At 41.5% G+C, this 24,743-nt stretch overlaps 1 protein-coding gene across 7 annotated transcripts; it reads left to right on the top strand.

Moving 5' to 3' along the window:
- LOC115149000 (long-chain-fatty-acid--CoA ligase 4) lies at positions 1-20,862 on the top strand. Of its 7 annotated transcripts, none has more exons than XM_029691421.1 (15): positions 1-67; positions 6,331-6,564; positions 6,832-7,009; positions 7,172-7,281; positions 11,621-11,759; positions 12,049-12,199; positions 12,521-12,644; positions 12,766-12,837; positions 14,055-14,194; positions 14,901-15,073; positions 17,021-17,095; positions 17,472-17,660; positions 17,895-18,009; positions 18,168-18,325; positions 18,492-20,862. In XM_029691421.1, exons 2-15 carry the CDS (start codon positions 6,337-6,339, stop codon positions 18,647-18,649), a joined length of 2,010 nt encoding a protein of 669 aa, XP_029547281.1. In that variant the 5' UTR covers positions 1-67; positions 6,331-6,336; the 3' UTR covers positions 18,650-20,862. The 7 variants fall into 7 exon arrangements, with proteins under 7 accessions (XP_029547281.1, XP_029547280.1, XP_029547274.1 ...); XM_029691420.1 differs by having other exon boundaries at positions 10-67; positions 6,328-6,564; XM_029691414.1 differs by having other exon boundaries at positions 36-67; positions 6,011-6,564.
- Positions 20,863-24,743: the final 3,881 nt, after the last annotated feature.

The raw sequence follows: 24,743 nt of genomic DNA, 5'->3' as shown, positions 1-24,743 counted from the left end.
TCTGTTGGAGGTTACTTTCGGTCATTCATCCTTCTGGGAATGTTCCTCTCACTTCTCGGTTTTTGAGGTAAGATTAGATTGACTATAGCTAGCATATAAGCTAGCTAGGGAAATGGCTAAGTAAGCTGTCAGATAATATATGTTATCATCATAGTTATCTTATTTACAAAAATGTGTCAATATTGAATATTCTTAATATCCAGTGTACTGAAGTAGTAGTAAGAAAGAGCTAACGTTAGCAATGGCAACTTCATTTCTGTCTTTGTTTATGATTTTCGCACTATCTGGACAGGCTACAAGCCAGGCTACAAGTCATTTTTAATTTTAATAACCATCAGCACCTTACTTAATAACCATCAGCACTTAAAGCGCATAATGGGTGTATTCCACGGTGGGTCTCTGTTTTCAAACATCACATTACAGAACATTTGCGGAACGCCAGTCACCAAATTCTATTCCTCGTTGTCCCTCATTTTCATAATGATACCACGAAGCTAGCTACAAAAAAAGTCTTAATTTTGATATGCCGGATTCTTTTTAGATATGTGAACAGTCTTACATGTGTTGGGATAAATAGCACGACTATTCTGTTTTTTCTTGAAGATATGTAAACGGAGTTGACAGGTGCAGGGTTACTTTTGGTCAGACAAGGACATGGCCTCACTCACTGGACCTTTATTTGATTTATTCATTTAATGTCCGTAAACTAAAAGGCATGTAACATTGCCTAATTGTTAAAAACTAATGAATGTTTGAGCAAACGATTTGATAGCTATGTGGGTTATATTACAGGTTTATACAAAAGCGTTGGTAAATACTCGTTTCTGATTGGCTAGAATGGCTTTCTAGAATAGACATTAAGTAAGGGATAATCGAGGGGCTGTGCGTTCTCTGGAAAAGAATGAACGACGTAGAATATGTGTTCCATATCACGCTAGCAGAGTGGAACTAACATGCCAGGGATTTGCCTTTTTTTCCAGAGAAAGCATAGAGCCCTGAGTTGATTACCACTTTTATACTATTGCTATAATTGAACACATTTACCGCTAGAGATGGGTTAATTTGCTGGTAGAAATGTGTTCAACATCCACTGAAGTAGCTAGCAAGTTTACTAGATAGTGACAGTAGTCGCCTTGGTAACCAAACAAACAGACTTGCTAGTTTTAGCTAACCAAACCATCGGTCCTAGCTTGCTATTATGAAAATCAAATTCAACAATGCCAATAATGTTTTCAATTCGACTTTTGTTTCAGAAGCAGCTCCAACATAGAACATGTAAGAACTATAGCCATTGAATTCTACCTTGCAAATATACTGTGGGTTATAGGGAAATAATGCATGCTCTAGAATGCCCTTCAAGCCAATCAGAAAAGAGTATTCAACAATGCCATGGTATAATTAAGCAAAAAGGCCTGAGGGGGTGTGGTATATGGCCAATAAACCACAGCTAAGGGCTGTTCTTAGGCACGACGCAACGTGGAGCATATTGGTGAATACCACAAACCCCTAAGGTGCCTTATTGCTATTATAAATGGGTTACAAATGTAATTAGAACAGTAAAAATACATGTTTTTGTCTTCCCTGTGGTATACGGTCTGATATACCACGGCTGTCAGCCAATCAGCATTCAGGGCTCGAACCACCCAGTTTCTAAAACCAGATAATGGGACAGTTAGAAAAGGTATTGGGTCAGTTGGAAACGTTGGCTAGCTAGCTCGCAAGGCATAAGCACTTTGCCATGAAACATAAAGAACGAACGACTGCAGTCACGTCCATAAATATCGAACTAAACGAACGAATGACTGTGTCGCATCTCTAGCAACCAAAAATATGAGAAAGTATGAATTTGCTTCGAAAAATGAAAATATCAACGAACACTTTTGGTAAATGTTTGCTTTAGTTTTATTTTCTTTGGCAACTGTGGTATAAGCGGGATAAACACATCCTGTACATGGGGTGGCATGCAGCCTAGTGGTTAGAGCGTTGGGCCAGTAACCAAAAGGTTGCTAGATCGAATCCCCGAGCTGACAAGGTAAAAATCTGTTGTTCTGCCCCTGAACAAGGCAGTTAACCCACTGTTCCTAAGCCGTCATTGTAAATAAGAATTTGTTCTTAACTGACTTGACTAGTTAAATTTAAAAAATAAACATTACCTTGGAAAAATTAACTCCGCAAAGTGGCGTATTGTCCATTATTTTCAAGGTAATGTCAGAGTTTATCCCTTACTTATATATGGGTTATACATGTGCGTATTATATATAGGTTGTACATGTATGGTTTATATTATATATGGGTTATGCATGTATGGGTCGTATTATATATGGGTTATACATTTAAAAATATATATATTTACCAAGAATGTTCAATACCAGTCCTAATAACAGGATAGAAAACTAATGCCAAGGTCTGGTGAACACACTTCAAGTCAGTCATCACCCTGTTTTGTATTGATACGGTTCTTGTGTTACAATTTGTACAGATGAGGAGTTTGATGTACAGTGTAGGCTTGAGGTACAGTACAAGGCTTGTGTTGCAGGTTTGTGTTGTTCTTTCTCTGCCATCTGTTTTATAGACACAGCAGTAGCATTGAATGTTCTATCTAACAATACAACCCTGCCATTGCCAGTCTTGTTCCCACGTTTCATGCATCACACAGTATTCTTCAGTGTGTTAAAGGTCATTGACCTCATGCTATGACATGCTTCTACGTGGGTAGTAGTATCCTGTCTGATGATGAGGCAGTGGACATGTTTTTCTTGAAACAGCTGAAAGGAATTCACTGTTGCTGATTTGAAAGTGTTAGAGCACATCAAGAAAAATAATCATGTGGCTTGGATAAACATGTCTGTCTCCTAATTTCTTGGAATAGATTAAACTGAATCTGTGAACAATGTTGTGTCAGTCTATGTAATGTGTCTCACTATGAGCAACCAGCTGTGTTTGCGTAACAGTTTTAATAGATGTGGTGTCTGGAAATATAATGCAAAAAGGGTTAGTCACAGTCAGCCCTGAGTACGTTGAGATGAATACTGTAGAGAGGAACCGTATCACTTCCTGTCCAATACACTCCTATTGGATGAGAGCAGTTGTGGGTGGAAGCAGGAGAATGTATGTTAGCTCTTTTTGAGTGCAGCTGAGTTAACGAAAAACCTGAGACGGGGAGTGAAGAATAAACATCTCGTGTAGAATAAACATTATCTGGACCAGGCTTTTCGTTCAAGGAAAGAGGAAGAAGTGTGCTTTGTTAGCGTACCTCAGAACAGTAGGTAAGGTAACCAATTTCTTCTCTTGTTCATTCTACCGAAAGGTTTGCACTGTTTCGATCTGCTCATCACTGGTATAGTGTTTTTCAGAAGTGTGTGCATGTGTTAATTTTCCAAAGCCATTCAGACCATCTCTGAATTACCCCACTTTTCAGGGGTAAACGGTCTTTCCTCTGACTGTTTTAGGCTCTCTGAAAATGATGATTCTGTTTAAAGAGCTGATATACCTGATAACGGATATCATTTCAATTAAGAGCAACGAAAGCGGTTGGAAGATTTTTTGGGGGGGGGTTTGGGGCATCATATCAAATGTAGAAATATAATATATTTAGAATGTAGATATTTTCTTCTCACTGAAGAAGATATACTGATTGACGGAGGAATTTGTCCTGGCTGATTCCTTTTGGGGTTGTGATGCCTGGGCCTCGTGTGCCTATGTAGTAAATGGGATTAGGCCAGATCAGTGACACATGAGCAGTATAAGCCACTCACAGGCAGCATCCTGTGTGCTAAAGCATTACTGTCTGAAGGGATGTCAAGTCACACAAGCATTCACCATCAGGGTAACGTAGCAGATCATGATTCAAGCATGACGTGGCCTTTCTATCATTTTACAAGTTATGATCCTGTCTAGACATGCTCAGCTGCTAGTTATAGTATCCACAGCAAGATTTTTTTTTTTTTACCTTTATTTAACTAGACAAGTCAGTTAAGAACAAATTCTTATTTTCAATGACAGCCTAGGAACTGTGGGTTAACTGCCTTGTTCAGGGGCAGAACGACAGATTTGTACCATGTCAGCTCAGGGATTTGAACTGGCAACCGTTACTAGTCCAAGATCAATTAGATAACATTTTTAATGGAATGTAGGTCTGATGTGTTGGGCACAGTTGACTTGACCTGAAATGTTCTCCTTATCTCTGATGTCAAGCTGCCCTCCATTAGGCTACATTGTATTATAAGTGATTTGGTTGAAATGGTTTACTGGATAGTGGAATGGGATTTTTGTTTAGTCTTGGATGAAGTCCAGATTAACCTTTTGGTGCCCTTTTTACCCATTCCAGTGTGCTGGTTAGTGTTAGTTACCAAACTTTGCATCTTTTATTTTTTTAGGCAAGTCAGTTAAGAACAAATTCTTATTTTCAATGACGGCCTAGGGGCAGAACGATAGATTTTTACCTTGTCAGCTCGGGGATTCGATCTTGCAACCTTTCGGTTACAAGTCCAACGCTCTAACTACTAGGCTACCTACCACATCTGCACTGTTCTTCAAGTAAATGTGCGCATAGAGTCCTTGTGTATACAGTTGTATGGTTTGTTTAACTTTGTAATCATTGGTTTTTGATAGTTTTTTTTCACTTTAAAATGTATGTTAGTCTGCATCACTCTGTTAGCGTGGAATTGCCCTCTTGCCAGTTGCCACCTTGGAGAATCTTGCGCAAAGAAATGTGTTCTTTGGCTTACATGGAAATGTCTCTGGTTTGCACAAGGAAGTTGTTTTCAGTGATGTCATGACTCCTGAATAGTATTCAGTGAAGTCATTTGGGTTTGCCTTTTTCATGGGACAAGACTGGGTGATGCACATATGACCGTGATCCAGGTTAGACTGTAGACGTATGTCGAAAGGGTTGCAAAGTGGCACCAGAAATGTGGCAATAGTAAGAAAGTAAAAGCTAAGTAACAAAATAAGACAGTAAATAACTACTTAAATGTTTTAAAATGTTTTACTTGTAAAAGGTTAAGTAAGATTTCATGTATGCTGTTTCTGTCATCTAACCTAATCTAACCTCACCTCTTTGGCTTCATAACCACTCTGCTGAACTCTGCTCTGCAGTCTTTGTATTTCAGTCTCTTCATTTACAACATTCTCAATGGGTATTTTCCTAGGGTAGACCTGAGTTATTTATTAACAACTTGTGTTGCTCATTCGGATTATTCTACCTTATAAATGTTTCTGTCTTAACCAAGGCACCGTCAATTGGCATAAATACATACAGGTACTCTTTCCGATTTTTTAAACACAGACCTAACATTCTTCCAGTTCTGGGAAATGATTGCACACTGCAAGCATCAATTATAGATAAGATAAAAGGTTGTCAAATCTGAACTGAAGTGATGTTGACCAGACATGGGCCTAGATGTTTGTGTACAGCTGCAGCGCTCAGTGCAGTGCTCCAGTGAAACTGAACTATTTTGTGCAGCAATATTTACCGGCAGTAAGGTATGTGTTAAATACCTTAGCTGCTTCTTCTTTGACGCCCCCCCCCCCCCCCCCCAATAATAAAACACCTAGGTTTGGTGTGTTGCAATGTATGCTTTGACATGAAATACATACAAGAAGCCATTTTGAAAATGAATAAAGTCATTACTTTTGGCTAGTCTATAAATTAGATGTTGAATTATTCACAGTGCATGCTTGTTGCTACTGGCTAGCTCCTAGCTATTGTTTCAATATGACTACTCTTGGTTAAGTTCTGGGTCTATACGTGTTAGAAATGAGTAGTTCACCTGTGTTTATTCAGCTTCTCCCAATCCTGATACGTCCAAATAGTCAGTGAAGAAAACCCGAGCACTGGAACTACTGTTGCTCGTTATCCTACGCATTCCATCCCGCCGCGACAGATTCTTCGGTTTACGCGCAGAATCTGTCCACAAGAGATTACAATATGACTAACATACTTCTCTTTCTCCATGTATTTTCTTCTTCCCCTGTGCTCAACAATTCTGGACCAATCACCCTGCTATAGAGCTAGCATCACAGACCTCTTGTGTCAAGCCTTTCCATTGAATCGTCTGGGTGCATGTGCTGCTACCTGTCCAATCTGTAATTACCGCCGCCTGCTTTGGCAACCTTTCCATGACCTGAGAGCTGAGCTGTCTGAACTCTCCCTGAAGCAGACGCTTCTCCCTCAAGTCTCTTTTTCTCTCCACTTCTGCCTCACCTTCAACCATGAGGTTCAAAGTAGACATGCATTACATAGTGTTCTCGCCTGTGTACCTGTTGATGTGGCTGTACACGCTCATCACGTTTATCCCATGGTATTTCCTCACTGATGCTGGGAAGAAGAAAACCATGGCAAAGAGAGAGAAAGCCAAGTCCACCACAGGCAAAGCAGAGGGCCCCTATCGTTGTGTAGAGAACTTTGACAACCTGGCCCGGGAGGACTTTGAGGGAAAGGACTCTCTAGACAAGCTGTTTGAGCATGCAGTGCAGCGCTTCGGCAAGGCAGACTGCCTGGGCACCAGGGAGGTCCTAAATGAGGAGAACGAGACGCAACCCAGCGGCAAGATCTTTAAGAAGGTAGAGTGATCACACACACATCTCACCAGGAACCAATTATTGCAGTCAAGGTTCTGCCAAATAAGTTAGAAAAGTTATGCAACCTGAAGCAAGTTCGTGTAACTTCATCTAACAATCCTAGATTAAATCCCTTCTTGTGGAGTTATTAAATCAAATGTGATAAATATATGACTTGACTCTCCAGTGGGATATTTACCCCTGTGAATTGAAGGCCCTTAGTAAAAGCAATCCTAATGTCCTGTTCCTGTGCTCTGTCCTCTGCTGCAGCTGATCCTGGGGGAGTACAGGTGGCTGTCCTATGACGAGGTGGACCAGATCATCAGTCATCTAGGTAGTGGACTGGCAGCCCTGGGCCAGCAGCCCAAGAGTACCATCGCCATCTTCTGTGAGACACGGGCAGAGTGGATGATCACTGCACAGGCCTGCTTCAGACGCAACTTTCCATGTAGGCATTGACCCAACACACGTCCCTGTTTGAGAATCCAACACTGGCACATAAAGTTCCACTAGTTTGCATTATAAAGATATTTCCTTTTAGGACAGCAATATTTGTGAAAACATTGTGTTGTGTGTGTGCATGTGAACAACATGTTTGGTTGTGTTGCAGTGGTCACACTGTATGCCACCCTGGGGGAGGAGGCAGTGGCCTATGGCCTGAATGAGTGTGGGGCCACTCACCTGATCACCAGCACAGAGCTACTGGAGACTAAACTCAAGGTAGGAGTCATTAGGGGAAATGCATGGTTCAGATTCTAGCCTAACTACACACTGCCGTTCTCAGCTCCTCTATCTGTGGGAAAGAGAGCTATCTTTTTAGACAGGATGTGTGCAATCACCTCCGTAGATCAAGGAGGAATTTAAAATTAGCCATGGGGTGTTTGTGTGTGAACTGAGGTGTGTCATTGCTGAAAATGGCGCCGGAGAAGATGGCTGATGTTTTACGTGCTCCTAACCAACTGTGCTATTTTTTTTTTTTTTTTTTGCGTTGTTTGTAACTTGTTTTTTACAAAATGTTACTGCTACCATCTCTTATGACTGAAAATAACTTCTGGACATCAGAACAGCGATTACTCACCTTGAACTGGAAGAAGCTTTTTTTCCTTTAACGAGTCCGACATGAAGGATATACTGCTTTCCCGGGAACAGGCCCAAATCCCCGTCATTTGCGTGAAGAAAATATGGAGAAAAGGGGGCGGAGGTCAGGTTGCCTTCTGAGAATTCGTAGGCGAGCGAGTAAACCTCCACTGTCATCCGTTCTATTGGCCAACATGCAATCATTGGAAAATAAAATAGATGACCTACGATCAAGATTATCCTACCAACGGGACATTAACTGTAATATCTTATGTTTCACCGACATGGATAAAATAGAGCTGGTGGGATTTTCCATGCACCGGCAGAACAGAGAAGCTACATCTGGTAAGACGAAAGGTGGGGGTGTGTGTCTATCTGTTAATAACAGCTGGTGCGCGATGTCTAATATTAAAGAAGTCTAGAGGTATTGCTCGCCTGAGGTTGAGTACCTTATGATAAGCTGTAGACCACACTATCTACCAAGAGAGTTGTCATCTATATTATTCGTAGCCGTCTATTTACCACCACAACCCAATGCTGGCACTAAGACCGCACTCAACCAACTCTATAAGGCCATAAGCAAACAAGAAAATGCTCATTCAGAAGTGGCGCTCCTAGTGGCCGGGGACTTTAATGCAGGAAAACTTAAATCCGTTTTACCTCATTTCTACCAGCATGTCACATGTGAAACCCAGAGGAAAAAAAACTCTAGACCACCTTTACTCCACACACAGAGATGCATACAAAGCTCTCCCCTGCCCTCCATTTGGCAAATCTGACCATAATTCTATCCTCCTGATTCCTGCTTAAAAGCAAAAATTAAAGCAGGAAGTACCAGTGACTCGCTCAATACGGAAGTGGTCAGATGACACGGATGCTACCCTACAGGACTGTTTTGATAACACAGACTGGAATATGTTCTGGGATTCATCCAATGGTATTGAAGAGTATACCACCTCAGTCACCGGCTTCATCAATAAGTGCATCGATGACCTCGTCCCAACAATGACCGTACGTACATATCCCAACCAGAAGCCATGGATTACAGGCAACATCCGCATCGAGCTAAAGGAGCGGGACACTAATCCGGACACTTATAAGAAATCCACCTATGCCCACAGACGAACCATCCAACAAGCAAAGTGTCAATACAAGATTAAGATTGAATCCTACTACACCTGCTCTGACGCTCGTCGGATGTGGCAGGGCTTGAAAACTATTATGGACTACGAATTGAAATCCAGAAGCGAGCTGCCCAGTGACGCAAGCCTACCAGACAAGCTAAATGCCCTTTTATGCTCGCTTCGAGTCAAGCAACACTGAAGCATGCACGAGAGCACCAGTTGTTCTGGACGACTGTGTGATAACGCTCTCGGTAGCCGATGTGAGCAAGACCTTTAAACAGGACGTGTACTCAAAGCATGTGCGGACCAACTGGCACGTGTCTTCACTGACATTTTCGCTCTCCCTGACTGAGTCTGTAATACCTATATGTTTCAAGCAGATCATCATAGTCCTTGTGCCCAAGGAAGCGAAGGTAACCTGCCTAAATGATTACCGCCCCGAAGCACTCACGTCGGTAGCCGTGAAGTGCTTTGAAAGGCTGGTCATGGCTCACATCAACAGCATCCTCCCGGATACCCTAGAGCCACTCCAATTTGCATACCACCCCAACACTTCCACAGATGACGCAATCTCAATCGCACTCCACACTGTCCTTTCCCACCTGGACAAAAGGAACACCTATGTCAAATCAAATCAAATTTTATTGGTCACATACACAAGGTTAGCAGATGTTAATGCGAGTGTAGCGAAATGCTTGTGCTTCTAGTTCCGACCATGCAGTAATATCTAACAAGTAATCTAACAATTTCACAACAACTACCTTATACACACAAGTGTAAAGGAATTAATAAGAATATGTACATATAAATATATGGAGGAGCGGTGGCCGAACGGCATAGGCAAGATGCAGTAGATTGTATAGAGTACAGTATATACATATGAGATGGGTATGTAAACATTATATAAAGTGGCATTGTTTAAAGTGACTAGTGATACATTTATTACATTCAATTTTTTATTATTAAAGTGGCTAGAGATTTGAGTCAGTATGTTGGCAACAGCCACTCAATGTTAGTGACGGCTGTTTAACAATCTGATGGCCTTGAGATAGAAGCTGTTTTTCAGTCTCTCGGTCCCAGCTTTGATGCACCTGTACTGAACTTGCATTCTGGATGATAGCGGGGTGAACAGGCAGTGGCTCGGGTGGTTGTTGTCCTTGATGATCTTTTTGGCCTTCTTGTGACATCGGGTGGTGTAGGTGTCCTGGAGGGCAGCAGAATGCTGTTCATTGACTACAGCTCAGTGTTCAACATCATAGTGCCCACAAAGCTCATCACTAAGCTAAGGATCCTGGGACTAAACACCTCCCTCTGCAACTGGATCCTGGACTTCCTGACGGGCTGCCCCCAGGTGGTAAGGGTAGGCAACAACACGTCTGCCACGCTGATCCTCAACACTGGAGTGTGTACTTAGTCCCCTCCTGTACTCCCTGTTCACCCACGATTGCGTGGCCAAACACGACTCCAACACCATCATTAAGTTTGCTGACAACACAATAGTGGTAGGCTTGATCACAGACAACGATGAGACAGCCTATAGGGAGGTGGTCAGAGACAACAACCTTTCCCTCAATGTGAGCAAGACAAAGGAGCTGATCGTGGACTACAGGAAAAGGCGGGCCGAACAGGCCATCATTAACATCGACGGGGCTGTAGTGGAGCGAGTCGAGAGTTTCAAGTTCCTTGGTGTCCACATCACCAATGAACTATCATGGTCCAAACATACCAAGACAGTCGTGAAGAGGGCACAACAAAACCTTTTGCCCCTCTGAAAAGATTTGGCATGGGTCCCCAGATTCTCAAAAGGTTCTACAGCTGCACCGTTGAGAGCATCCTGACCGGTTGTATTTCCGCCTGGTATGGCAACTGCTCGGCATCTGACCGTAAGGCGCTACAGAGGGTAGTGCGTACGGCCCAGTACATCACTGGGGCCAAGCTTCCTGCCACCCAGGACCTATATAATAGGCGGTGTCAGAGGAAAGCCCAGAAAATTGTCAGACTCCAGTCACCCAAGTCACTACGGCAAGTCACTACGGCAAGCGGTACCGGAACGCCAAGTCTAGGACCAAAAGGCTCCTTAACAGCTTCTAACCCCAGGCCATAAGACTGCTGAACAATTAATCAATGGCCACCAGACTATTTACACTGACACCCCCCTCCGTTTATTTTGTACACTGCTGCTACTCGCTGTTTATTATTTGGGCTTCCGTGTTGGCGCAGCGGTCTAAGGCACTGCATCTCAGTGCTAGAGGCATCACTACAGACACCCTGGTTCGATTCCAGACTGTATCACAACCGGCAGTGATTGGGAGTCCCATAGGGCGGTGCACAATTGGCCCAGCGTCGTCCGGGTTTGGCCGGTGTAGGCCGTCATTGTAAATAACAATTGTTCTTAACTGACTTGCCAAGTTAAATAAAGGTTACATTTAAAAAAAAAAATACATTCAATTCTATGCATAGTGACTTTACCCCTACCTACATGTACAAATTACCTCGACTGACCTGTAACCCTGCACATTGACTCGGTACCAGTACCCCCTGTTGATTGCCTCGTTATTGTTATTTTGTTATTTTTTTACTTTAGTTTATTTGGTAAATATTTGATTAACTCTTCTTGAACCGCACTGTTGATTAAGGGCTTGTAAGTAAGTACCGTGAAATGCTTACTTACAAGCCCTTAACCTACAGTGCAGTCTACACTTGTTGTATTCAGCGCATGTGACAAATAAAGTTTGATTTAATTTGAAAAACAAACACTGATGTCATTGAAACTTGAATGAACCCTAAAGGCATTTAGGACACGAGAGCTGAGATTACTCATGTCTAGACAATGATGTGTCTTCCTGTGTCTTTGACAGAGTATTTTGCCGGAAATGCATAACCTGAAGCACATTATCTATGTGGACAACAAGAGCATCACAAGGACGGGTTACCCAGAGGGCATTCAGATCCACAGCATGCAGGCAGTACAAGAGCTGGGAGCCAAACCTGACAACTGTACGTGGAAACATCAACAAAACTATGCATGTACAAAACACACAGGCCACACTGTTGGGTCACCCTGTTATGTCAAACAGTGTTTGCGCTGAAACTTGAGTTTACATATGGCTCAGATGGCATTGTAGAGATGATAAAATGTCTAAGCAGCTAGTGAAGTATAATATGCACATATGCTGGCAGTTTAGTTTAGTCCCACAATGTAGTAAAGAATGTTTGTACTGTCTTGAACTGTACCATTTATTTTCTAAGCATTATTAAGTGACGTGTCCCCCTGTGCTCCTGGCAGTGAGTATAGCTGTGCAGCGGCCCCAGCCCACAGACCTGGCTGTGGTCATGTACACCAGCGGCTCCACAGGACAACCCAAAGGAGTCATGATCATCCACAGCAATCTTATTGCTGGCATGACGGGCCAGTGTGAGAGGATCCCAGGCCTGGGGTGAGCAGAGCACTCTACCACAGGGCTTCTAGTATCTAACCACCATTTACCTAGGCTGGTCAGGTCTCTGCATCTCACATGGGAATTTGGCACAATGTTCTAAAGACAGCAGACAAACAGTGTAATGTACTCATGATAACCGTGCCTAAACTTATTTACCCATGCGATCTTCCTCCTTAACTTGATAATTAGACAGTATTGTCAAAGTGCATAACCACTTTCTTATTTTTGTATACCGTTGTGCATGGTTACAGACATTGAAGATGTTCTCTCATCTTCATATTGCTTACAGTAGTGTGATGTGTTTGTGCCCATGTGCAGGCCGAAGGATACCTACATTGGCTACCTGCCTCTAGCTCATGTGCTGGAGATGACTGCTGAGATCTCATGTATGACGTATGGCTGCAGGATTGGCTACTCTTCCCCACAAACACTCTCTGACCAGGTAATAGACTCAGCAGTTTGATATAAAGAGATATATTATTATTTTTTTCTTATGGATTTGTTTTATTTTATTGCAAAGTGGACAACAATCTAATGTTATTTTTATTGCTTCTCTTTTGCAGTCAACAAAAATCAAGAAAGGCAGTAAGGGAGACTGCTCTGTGTTGAGGCCTACTCTGATGGCAGCTGTACCGGTAAGAACGAACATCCTTCCTTAATCTTTTTGCTTATCACTGATTTGTTAGTGTTTTATAAAATAGGGATGTGCATGGTTATTCGAATATCTGAACGGACGTAGTATTCTAGTACTTGTGTGAGTATAATGTTTTGCTCCCGAAAAATTCTAGGCCAATTTTAACCTGACTCTAACACTGAAAAGCGGTTTTCTAAATTAAATGTAAATGTCCATGTGGCTTTGTTACATACAAGGATAGACCATGTCATTTCAAGTTATTCATTTAATAAAGCAAACCTTTCAATGTAGTTATTATGATGTGCACCCCATAAAGACCTGTAGCCCATCAATTGCCTTCACGTAGCTTGTTGGCCAATCAAAGCAGCAAAGAGGTTCAATGTGTAGCACGTGTAGTGAAAGTTCACTAATGCAATGCAAGATGGAATAAATTACTGAATTACAAGTTAGTGAAATGAAAAGGTGTAGGCTACAATGAGCAAGCAACAGGTAGGCTGTTTTATCTGAATGGGGTTGTGCAGCATGTGGACTCCATTAGCTTAGCTAGCTTCTCCCAGCCCTTGATCATGACTCTGCCATTGGACGAAGGCGTCTTCTGTACGGGGGAGTTTTGTTAAGAGCCCTGACGCTCGGTCTGAACATTAACACGCATCGCTTGAGGTACAGTTTTGGAAGCATAAGGACCTTATTTCATATCGACAAGAATTCATTTTCAAAAAACAAAGTTTAAATTGATACACACCTTTTGTTGTGCTAGGCTACTCCAGTCAAGACAGACTGTTTTGTTATATGGGATGATAAATAACATTGTGGCTGCTACAAATAAACGTTAGCTAGTCTTGACTGTAGCCAAGTTGCCTTGGCGACTCTCGCTCTCTGTCTGCTCGCTACACACACCACCCCATATAACCTCAACGGCTGTATTTCAAATATCCGCATATCCGACAAAAATGTAAGATACTATTTGAATAGTAACATTATTTCAAACCCACATCCGTACTATAAGGCTGGCTTCTTTACAGATTTTTAGAGGTCAGGTTTAGAGGACATCCTCGAACAGTTGATGTTGATTCTTTGAGGTTCTTTGATAACTATCCTGCAGCTTTGATTTCCTCTGTAGAGAAAGTGAAAGCAGACATACGGATAAGGTAAAAAGAAAAACCGTCACAACTGATGCGTGATGTTTATCTTTTCTGTTTATTGTATCTTATCTGTCAGGAAATAATGGACCGCATCTACAAGAATGTGATGAACAAGGTGCAGGAGATGAGCTATGTGCAGAGGACACTGTTTAAACTGGGCTACAACTACAAACTGGAACAGATCAAAATGGGCTACGATGCCCCTCTCTGCAACTTGTGAGTATACTGTATGTGAGGACACACACATACACATACCAGCATGTTCCCAGCTGATGTACACAATCCTGTTACATGCACATAGCGAGCTTTATAGAGATAAAATCCCTGATACAAGGTCAGTGCATAAAGACATAAACATTGATTGTCAGTACATAAAAACATAAACATTTCCAACATGCCATTACAGTACTTGGAAGTAAGAGATATAGCTAGGCCTTATCAAACTACATGGGTTTTTCAAAGCTGTATAGATTTGTCCTATAGAATCTATATATTTTAAATGTACGCTTGTATTTTGACTGGTTTTGGTTCCCCCTTGGTGGCAACAATATTGTCTTGTCTGCCAGACAAGAAAAGTTTCCTTTCCCCATTTCTTGGTATCAGCATGACTGAGCCATTGGCCTCTGGTCACCCTCTCAACTTTTTTAGTTTTTGATGCCAATTTTATCTTATTGGATTCTATTAAATAGGCAACAAGTGTGTCAATTCTAATGCAAGTCTAATGTGCCCTAGTTCTGAGATGGCAGAGACCAATGACGGGCTCAGAATCTGTATACATCATCATAACATGCAACAACCTACATCATTGCAAGCTGCTTATCAGGGATCAGACAGTGAAACTGTATCAGTAAGCATGGACCAATGGGTATCTTGATAAACTAGTAAGTAGTAATACGTACATTTCTCTCCTCTGCTCTGTCAGGCTGCTGTTTAAGAAGGTGAAGGCTCAGCTGGGAGGGAACATCAGGATGATGCTGTCAGGAGGGGCGCCCTTGTCTTCCGCCACCCAGCGCTTCATGAACATCTGCTTCTGCTGCCCTGTGGGACAGGGTTACGGCCTCACAGAGACCTGCGGAGCAGGTACCATCACAGAGGGTGAGTCAGGGCAGGCACAGCCACGACTACTACTGCTGGGGTCCTTTGCTAATGACATTCACCCTGGAAGTGGTATCATTACCAAGTGCACCCTTGGTTCCTTCACTAGCAGAGTAGTAGTAGCGTGTAGGGGAATGGTGGGAGCTCTGTCATTTGAGAATTTTCACCATTGTGTTTTTTGGGGGAAATTAAACCATGGTAAATTTGGGCTTTAGCCAAGACAAGGTCTTTGAGAAAATGCTACTGCTCAGGCTTTTTCATATATTAAGGTGCCCTGAGGGTTTCATGTCTTTAAACACACATGCTCTCAGCGATAGATGTCTTTGTTCAAGCCCCAACCTGTGAAACGTTCTGTGGTACTGGGATCCTGGATGACAAAGGAATGACAGCTATACTAAATATAACTGTTTTGCGTCAATCGGCTTTGCTGTATAGGTCACGCAGGTATCAGTCACTTTTCAGTGCATTGTAAATGTGGATGGATATGCTTGTGCGACGCTATGCAGCAGTATATGAGTGTGAAATAGTTGGCCGAATGATGCCAAATAACCACTGGGTGTAACGGCCGTCGTCAAAATGAGACCAAGGTGCAGCGGAGGATGTGTTCATCTTGAAAGACTTTAATGGACTAAATGAACACTTACAAAATAAACCAAAAACGACCAGCAACAGTTCTGTCAGGTTGTAAAACTAAACAGAAAACATTCACCCACAAACCCCAAAGGAAACACAGGCTGCCTATGTATGACTCTCAATCAGCAACAACGATCTACAGCTGTTCCTGATTGAGAGTCATACACGGCCGAAACAAAGTAATACACCAACATAGAAAACAGAACATAGAACGCCCATCCATGTCACACCCTGGCCTAACCAAAAATAGAGAACAAAAAACCCTCTCTATGGCCAGGGCGTTACACTGGGGACGATTTTATAAGCCCATATTATTTAAGAGGACCTCGGGACAGGGTTCTCAGTTTCGTTTAACACTCTTGCAAGGCAGAGGACAATGTACAAGTTCTTAGTTTAAAAACAAATAACATTATTTTATAACAAATCAATATTTGCAAACATTTGATTTTCCTCATAGCTCAAAGCAGTGAATGAACTAAATATGACAGTGTTATAATTGTGATTCTCCCACCACACTGTTTTTTGTCTCTGGTCAATCTAAAGGTGTGTTAGTGATGCGTGAGTCAGCTGTTTGTTCACCCGCCCGCAGTTGCTAATAACACATTCGCAACCGCATGTGATAAAGTGAAAATCTGTGGCATGCTCCCGACCCAAACCTGTAAATATAGAAAATGCGCTGCATTATGTTAGGCTATGTGTGAGGTTATAGACTTCGCCTACAGTCAGTGTCGAGATTTCAGTTACTATTCCATTTAACCCATCTGAACACTACAGTTCCCATCTTGTGACTGTCTAATTTGTATAGTGCTTCACAATCATCACACAACATAGCTGCTATTATCAACCTCTTCTACCACTTCACCACAGTTCTGGCCCTCCCTTAATGTTTTTAATTCAACTCTGACATTGTCCCTTTTGCCTCCATCGATCGACGTACATTTTTTCTGCTCGTCTTACCTGAAGCATTTGGTGATTGGCGTGCGTAGGCTAATGTTAGACCCTAAAGCTTAGGCTTTTTTGTACCCTTGTCTAAAGCCAGATAAAAATAACCAAAGAAAAAACTTAATGTAGCCTATTCCTATGAATTACACAATTGTATATTTGAGTCAACCCGCACATCACTAACGTGTGTATCTTGCTCAATGCCTTAGAAGTGCATGAGCGTAAGCACTGACGCCTATTCTTTAATAAGAAAACGTTGAATATTCCCAGACTGGTTTTTAGTAGGCCGGGTTGCATCCTACTACTGGCATCAGGTATTAAACTCTACATGGGACTATTTTATTTATTTGTGATTGTGTGTTTCCTCTCCAGTGGCAGACTACAGCACTGGGAGAGTAGGAGCCCCCCTCATCTGCTGTGAGGTCAAACTACGAGACTGGGTTGAGGGTAAGTAATAAAACCTATGGACACACACATACACACACAGTTATTTGTGAATATTTTTGATAAAGTGTACTGCGCTGTTGAGGAGAGCTTGCAAGTAAGCATTTCACTATATCAGTTACACCATGTATCCTGTGCACGTGACAAATACATGTTGATTATGACACACCTATAGTATGTGTATCACAGATGGCTTGGACATCCTCGTTTAGTAGCTGCCCGATTTGCCTCCTTTGCATGTTGTTACCGTATTTTCATGTGGCTCTCATGGGCCCGATTTAGCTTCCATGTGGTTTGTTTTTTTCTGGTCCAAACAATACTCTATACAGCTATTCTCTCCCATCATGCCTCACTCTTATATTCCAACTTTGTTCCCAAGGCGGATACACCAGCCAGGACCAGCCCCACCCCCGTGGAGAGATCATGATTGGTGGGCCCAATGTTACCATGGGTTACTATAAGAGTGAGCACCTGAACAATGACTTCTGGGTAGATGAGCAGGGCCAGAGGTGGTTCTGTACTGGGGACGTGGGGGAGATCCACCCTGATGGCTGTCTGCAGATAGTGGGTGAGTGGCTGAGAGTTGGAGAACGCCTGAATAATAACACCAATGTGCACTGATCATTGCACAACAGCTGCCTCTTCAACACTTTATGACCATGAGGCAATACTGTCATAAACAATTGAAATGGATGTAAACAGTGCTACCTGCCATAACCTCTCAGGAGAAGATGTAGACAACGCTATGCTGACATACTTTAGGGTTCTCACTGACCCTCTCTGCTCTGTTTGATCCATGTAGACCGTAAGAAGGACCTGGTCAAACTGCAGGCTGGAGAATACGTGTCCTTGGGGAAAGTGGAGTCTGCTCTGAAAAACTGCCCCCTTATTGAAAACATTTGTGCATATGCAAACAGGTATCTCCTCTGTCTGCTTTACTATATACCATACACTTCTTTACATAGGACAGAACTCTATTACATTGAGTGGTTATTCTACATGTATCACCCTGAAAACATATTTAATGTGCACAGGTCTAGTCTGTATCATTTTAAAAATGTTCTCTTGCTTTTAGTGACCAGAACTATGTGATAAGCTTTGTGGTACCGAACCAGAAGCAGCTGACAATTCTGGCCAATAAGAACGGCATCAGTGTCGCCTGGGAGGAGATCTGTAACCACCCGGCCATGGAGAAAGAGGTCCTGAAGGCCATCAAAGAGGTGGCTGCCTCAAGTAAGGCTGACACTTACTCTATGACACATATCCTGTTAACTTGATTAACCAGACGGATAATAACCTAGAATTATAAGACACATCATTTTAGTGTGTGACAATAGAGGGCTTTGTTCAGGCCATGCTTATCCCTTTTATATTAACCATTGTGTTTTTCCCCCATCAGTCAAACTGCAGCGTTTTGAGATCCCAGTGAAAGTGCGTCTGAGCCCAGAGCCCTGGACCCCTGAGACTGGCCTGGTGACAGACGCATTCAAACTGAAAAGGAAGGAGCTGAAGAACCACTTCCAGACTGATATCGAGAGAATGTACGGAGGGAAGTAAAGCCACTATCTGAGCCACTAAGAACGGTTTCCTGACAACTTTCACCAGTGAAATGAGTGGGTGCGTGTCTGAATGTGTGTGTATGCTTGCGTGCGTGTGCATATGCTTCAACGCACGTGTGAAACTCATTCCACGGCAGGCTGAGTGTTTGCGGGATTTCACTCGTCCCTTGTACTTGATTGATGAAATAAGGTCACTAATTAGTAAGGAACTCACCTCACCTGGTTGTCTGTCTTAATTGAATGGAAAAATCAAAAACCTGCAGACACTTTGCCCTCTATGGAATGAGTTTGACACCCTGCTTCAAAGCATTATGTCTGTGAACTGTAGAATTGTCTTTCCACGTCGTCTCTTTTGTCACATTATGAATGTTAGTCCATAAAGTTCAGCACAGAGGGATCAGCTGGTTAGTTACAGCTATTTGTGTTGGAGATCGCACAGCGTTGTGTAAAACGCCATTCGAATGCAAGTCTTGTATTTGCATATTGTAATTTGCCTTTGGGATTTATTATGACATGTCCGTAAATACTACTATTTTTGTGTCTAATTGAGGTAGGAGTCATAATGTCCTTTTCTCAATGAGATTTGCTCAACTCCTGAGTCCTCTCTTCTCTGTCCCATCTGGCCTCCTTTTGAAAAAGGTCAACATAATTGATAAAAACATTTTTGCTGCCCCCTCGTGAGCAAGCACCCACAGTACTGCTGTATAAATTGTTTGCTTGTTCTGTACATAGGATCACATTACTGCCGAGACCCCACAATCCTTTAGGCTATTGCACATAGATCAAACCTGAGTGTAACTTCGGCCATTTCTGTCACCTGTGCTTGTGTCATTTATGTTTTCATGTTTTGAACCTGCTCATGACATTGTTATAGTGACACAACCCAACCCAAGTATGTCACGTTATGTTTTAGATTTTTCAGATATTAGGTAATTGGTATGGTTAATGTCATACTTGCTATGTTACAGCATGGATTATAATTTTTATTTGAGCAAAAATGAAGATAGTCCTTTAGCCTTCTTTTTTCATGCTGATCTCTTCCTACAACTCTGTTGTATACTGTACAATATTTATAGACGTAGATAATGTTTCAAGTCATCTTTATAATGTACTGTAATAGTTCTACATTTCTGACCTATGGATATGCCAACTTAATAGCCTGTATGCTCTTAAGTAATTTGACATTTTGTGACATACAAAGTTTACCCAGATATGAAATACTCAATATAATTCAATGCAATATTTTCATTATATGATGTTGAAAATCCAATTGAGTTGCATGTGTAAAAAAACGTTTATTTAAAATATTTTGTATGTATATTTAAGGTCAAGTTAAACGTTGAACCATTTTAAATTTTTTTGGATGAATTTGTACTATTGAACTGTTTAAAGGTCACAATTGTGCTTCTTGAAACTTTGTGTGGAACCTTAATGAAAATGCTGTGTATCAGCAAGTTTGCTTTATCATTCAGAAGCTGTTTAACGTGGCATATATTTTGCAGTAGAAGAGAATTGATGGGGTCGTGACAACTGAAATGTGCAAATCAATGCCAAAAATAACATTCCAGGATGCATTACATTCATAACATATAATACAATTTAACGAATTTGCAAATATCCTCAATGGCCAACACAGCGGGGTGAAACATACACTGTTCAAATTAGCCATGATACCACTCTAATCCATTGAGTCCTATCACGGCTATGTTCCAATAGGAGTGAGAAAGGTCAAAACATTTTTTTTGTCAAGGTTTTATTATTCTTATACTCAGGGTTACATCCACCAAGAATGCGACTGCGGTAGTATTTATTTTGAGACCAACCTTTAATCATATTATGTTAATTGTGAAGCACTTAGGTTGTGTTTACAATGGCAGCCCAATTCTGATATTTTTTCCACAAATTGGTCTTTTGACCAATCACATCAGATCTTTTCACATCAGATTTTTCAGAGCTGATCAGATTAATCAAAATACCAATTAGTTAAAACAAGTTCAGAATTGGGCTGCCTGTGGAAATGCAGCCTTATTCTCTCTCCATTTATATTGATGTGATGTTTTGTTAATTTGTATTATTTATTCAAATCTGTTAATATGTGTATGAAACAATGTGTGATAGGGATGGGCAGTGTGTACCTTCTGGTTATGTCATTTGAAAGTACATATTCTTTTTATATGAACATATTAAAGCTTTCTGCCCACTGTAAAATGTTTACTACTTGAATAATTGTCAGTCATAAATATCAATATAAAGTATTGTTCAATGATTTATAACTAGGTTCACTAGTTTAAAGCTACCCCATTCTTTCACAGCGCTGTCAAGAAAGATGCATTCTAACTATCCTTGGGGCAAGCTTTGCAAATCTTTCAAGCAAGGAGAATGACAGAATTTCAACCAAGCACAAGGTATGAGGTGATTCAAATGCCTCTCATAAGTTCCGTAGGTAGTGTAGGGCTCACAGCAAACTCAAATGTCTCATTGCTCCACTCAGACACAGCTGTTTATTAAAGTGCATCATGGCAGGTAACATAGTGCCTAATGAAAGTCTACACAGCTTGAAGTCTTCAACATTTTCTGCCTTCAAATTAAATCTAAAAATTGATTTCATTTTGATGTTTTTTTCCTACAGATCTACACAACCTACTCCACATTTACAAAGTGAAAGTTGTAGAACCTTTTGCCATATCTATAACTCATATTTTTGTATGGGAATTTGGTTGGGTCGCCCAAAAAGTTACATATTTAATTGAAAGTAAGTCTAAGAAGTGGTATATCTGTTTTATGTGCACTTTTTCTATGCTTCCCGTTCTTAAGTTTAGTTTTTGTATCTGCTTTCTTTTGCACATCAGCTTCAAGCACAATCTTTTTTTGGTTATGGAAAATATATTTCACAGTAGTTTAGATGGTACAATATTTCTCTACACTATACTTGCTTGTTTTGTCACAAACTTAAATAGTTGAACTATTAGAATTTTAGCAACCAGGAAATGGCAGAGTGAATCTTTTTAATGGTCTTGTAGCAAACAGAATTGATGATTTGGAGTGGATTTTTTTTAAACACGGGCTTCCTTCTTTTCACTTTGTCAAACAGGCCAGTAATGTGAAGTGAATGCAATGTTGTTGATCCCTTTGTATTTTCAACTATTGTGGTGGCACCATGGGGTGTGAAGAAATACTCAATCAATACATCCTTATTTTTTATTGATTTTGAAAATGTTTCAAAAAAATCTGCCGCTTAAAAATGTAGAGTAGGTTGTGTAGATTGGTAAAAAAATAAATCCAATTGAATCCCTTTTTAGATTTATACTGAACAAAAATAAACGCAACATGCAACCGTTTCAAAGACTTTACTGAGTTACAGTTCATATAAGGAAAACAGTCAATTGAAATAAATTCATTAGGCCCCAATCTGGATTCCACATAACTGGGAATACAGATATGCATCTGTTGGTCACAGATACCTTTTTTTAAAGCTAAGTCAGTATCTGGTGTGACCACCATTTGCCTCATGCAGTGTGACACATCTCCTTCACATAGAGTTGATCATCAGGCTGTTGATTGTGGCCTGTGGAATGTTGTCCCACTCATCTTCAATGGCTGTGCGAAGTTGCTGGATATTGGCGGGAACTGGAACATGCTGTTTGTTCCCAATGTTGACATAAGCAAACCGCTCACCCACATGACGCCATACACGTGGTCTAAAGTTGTGGCGCCGGTTGGATGTATTGCCAAATTTTCTGAAACGATGGAGGCGGCATATGGTAAAGAAATTAACATTACATTTTCTGGCATCAGCTCTGGTGGACATTCCTGCAGTCAGCTTGCATTCAGTTGCACGCTCGCTCAAAACTTGAGATGGTGGCATTGTGTTGTGTGACAAAACTGCACATTTTAGAGTGACCTTTTATTGTCCCCAGCACAAGGTGCACCTGTGTAATGATCATGCTGTTTAATCAGCTTCTTGATAAACCACACCTGTCAGGTGGATGGATTATCTCAGAAAAGGTTAAATGCTCACTAACAGGGATGTAAACACATTTGTGCACAAAATATGAGAGAAATACACTTTGTGTGTATGGAATAATTTCTAGGATCTTTTTCAGCTCACGAAACATGGGACCAACAATTTACATGTTGCGTTTATATTTTTGTTCAGTGTAATTTTAAGTCACAAAATATGACTGTAAACTAAGAAAAAAGGCATTGTCTATATGCTGATTTCCGATACTGTCCTACAACCTGACATGATCATTTCATTATGTGAGAGTCAAGAAAAAGGTTAGTAAGAGAATAGAGTTTGTGGGAGCTGAAACTGGTATAGAGATGTAAATTCCCTTAAAAAGAATAACTCAATGATCTGATAGACAAATAAAACGTTTTGTGAGTAAAAAGGTATTCCTATTACTGTGAAAGCCTATATTACCTCAGTGCAACCTGGACTCACGCATAGAGGTAACATAGTAAATGTAAATCCAGGACACTCCAATTAGGATGATATGTTACATTTCATATGGTAGGCACAGCATACTCAGGCTGACTGGCTATCATTCAGGCAAATGAGAAATAAGTGAACTCAGGCTATCCAGAAGGACAAAGTTAGTTACTTTAAGGAGCAGTTCTCTCTCTATGGGTCTAACCCCAAGAAGTTCTGGAAAACGGTTAAAGACCTGGAGAATCAACCCTCCTCCTCACAGCTGCCCATGTCGCTTAATGTTGATGATGTGGTTGTTACTGACAAGAAGCACATGGCTGAGCTCTTTAATCACCACCACATTAAGCCAGGATTCCTATTTGACTCAGCCATGCCTCCCTGCCCGTCAAACATTTCCTCATCTCACACCCCTTCTAATGGGACTATCCCAGATGCTTCTCCCTCTTTTCCCCCTGCCCCGCTACAAAGTTTCTCCATGCAGGCAGTCACTGAGTCTGAGGTGCTAAAGGAGCTCCTTAAACTTGACCCCCAAAACACATCTGGGTCAGATGGTTTAGACCCTTTCTTCTTTAAGGTTGCTGCCCCTATCATTGCCAAGCCCATCTCCAACCTTTTTAACCTGTCTCTCCTTTCTGGGGAGGTTCCCATTGCTTGGAAGGCAGCCACAGTTCGTCCTTTATTTAAAGGGGGAGATCAAGCTGATCCTAACTGTTATAGGCCTATTTCTATTTTGCCCTGTTTATCAAAAGTGTTGGAAAAACTTGTCAATAATCAACTGACTGGCTTTCTTGATGTCTATAGTATTCTCTCGGGTATGCAATCTAGTTTCCGCTCAGGTTATGGATGTGTCACTGCAACCTTAAAGGTCCTCAATAATGTCACCATTGCCCTTGATTCTAAGCAATGTTGTGTTGCTATTTTTATTGACTTGGCCAAAGCTTTTGATACGGCAGACAATTCCATTCTTGTGTATTGGTGTCTCTGAGGGGTCTGGTTTGCTAACTACCTCTCTCAAAGAGTGCAGTGTATAAAATCAGAAAATCTGCTGTCTCAGCCACTGCCTGTCACCAAGGGAGTACCCCAAGGCTCAATCCTAGGCCCCACGCTCTTCTCAATTTACATCAACAACATAGCTCAGGCAGTAAGAAGCTCTCTCATCCATTTATATGCAGATGATACAGTCTTATACTCAGCTGGCCCCTCCCTGGATTTTGTGTTAAATGCTCAACAACAAAGCTTTCTTAGTGTCCAACAAGCTTTCTCTACTCTTAACCTTGTTCTGAACACCTCCAAAACAAAGGTCATGTGGTTTGGTAAGAAAAATGCCCCTCTTCCCACAGGTGTTATTACTACCTCTGAGGGTTTAGAGCTTGAGGTAGTCACCTCATACAAGTACTTGGGAGTATGGCTAGACGGTGCACTGTCCTTCTCTCAGCACATATCAAAGCTGCAGGCTAAAGTTAAATCTAGACTTGGTTTCCTCTATCGTAATCGCTCCTCTTTCACCCCAGCTGCCAAACTAACCCTGATTCAGATGACCATCCTACCCATGCTAGATTACGGAGACATCATTTATAGATCGGCAGGTAAGGGTGCTCTCATGTGGCTAGATGTTCTTTACCATTCAGCCATCAGATTTGCCACCAATGCTCCTTATAGG

The sequence above is a fragment of the Salmo trutta genome, chromosome 15, assembly GCF_901001165.1.
Source record: "Salmo trutta chromosome 15, fSalTru1.1, whole genome shotgun sequence".
Classification (NCBI taxonomy): domain Eukaryota; kingdom Metazoa; phylum Chordata; class Actinopteri; order Salmoniformes; family Salmonidae; genus Salmo; species Salmo trutta.
This window is presented reverse-complemented; position numbering and strand designations above follow the sequence as displayed.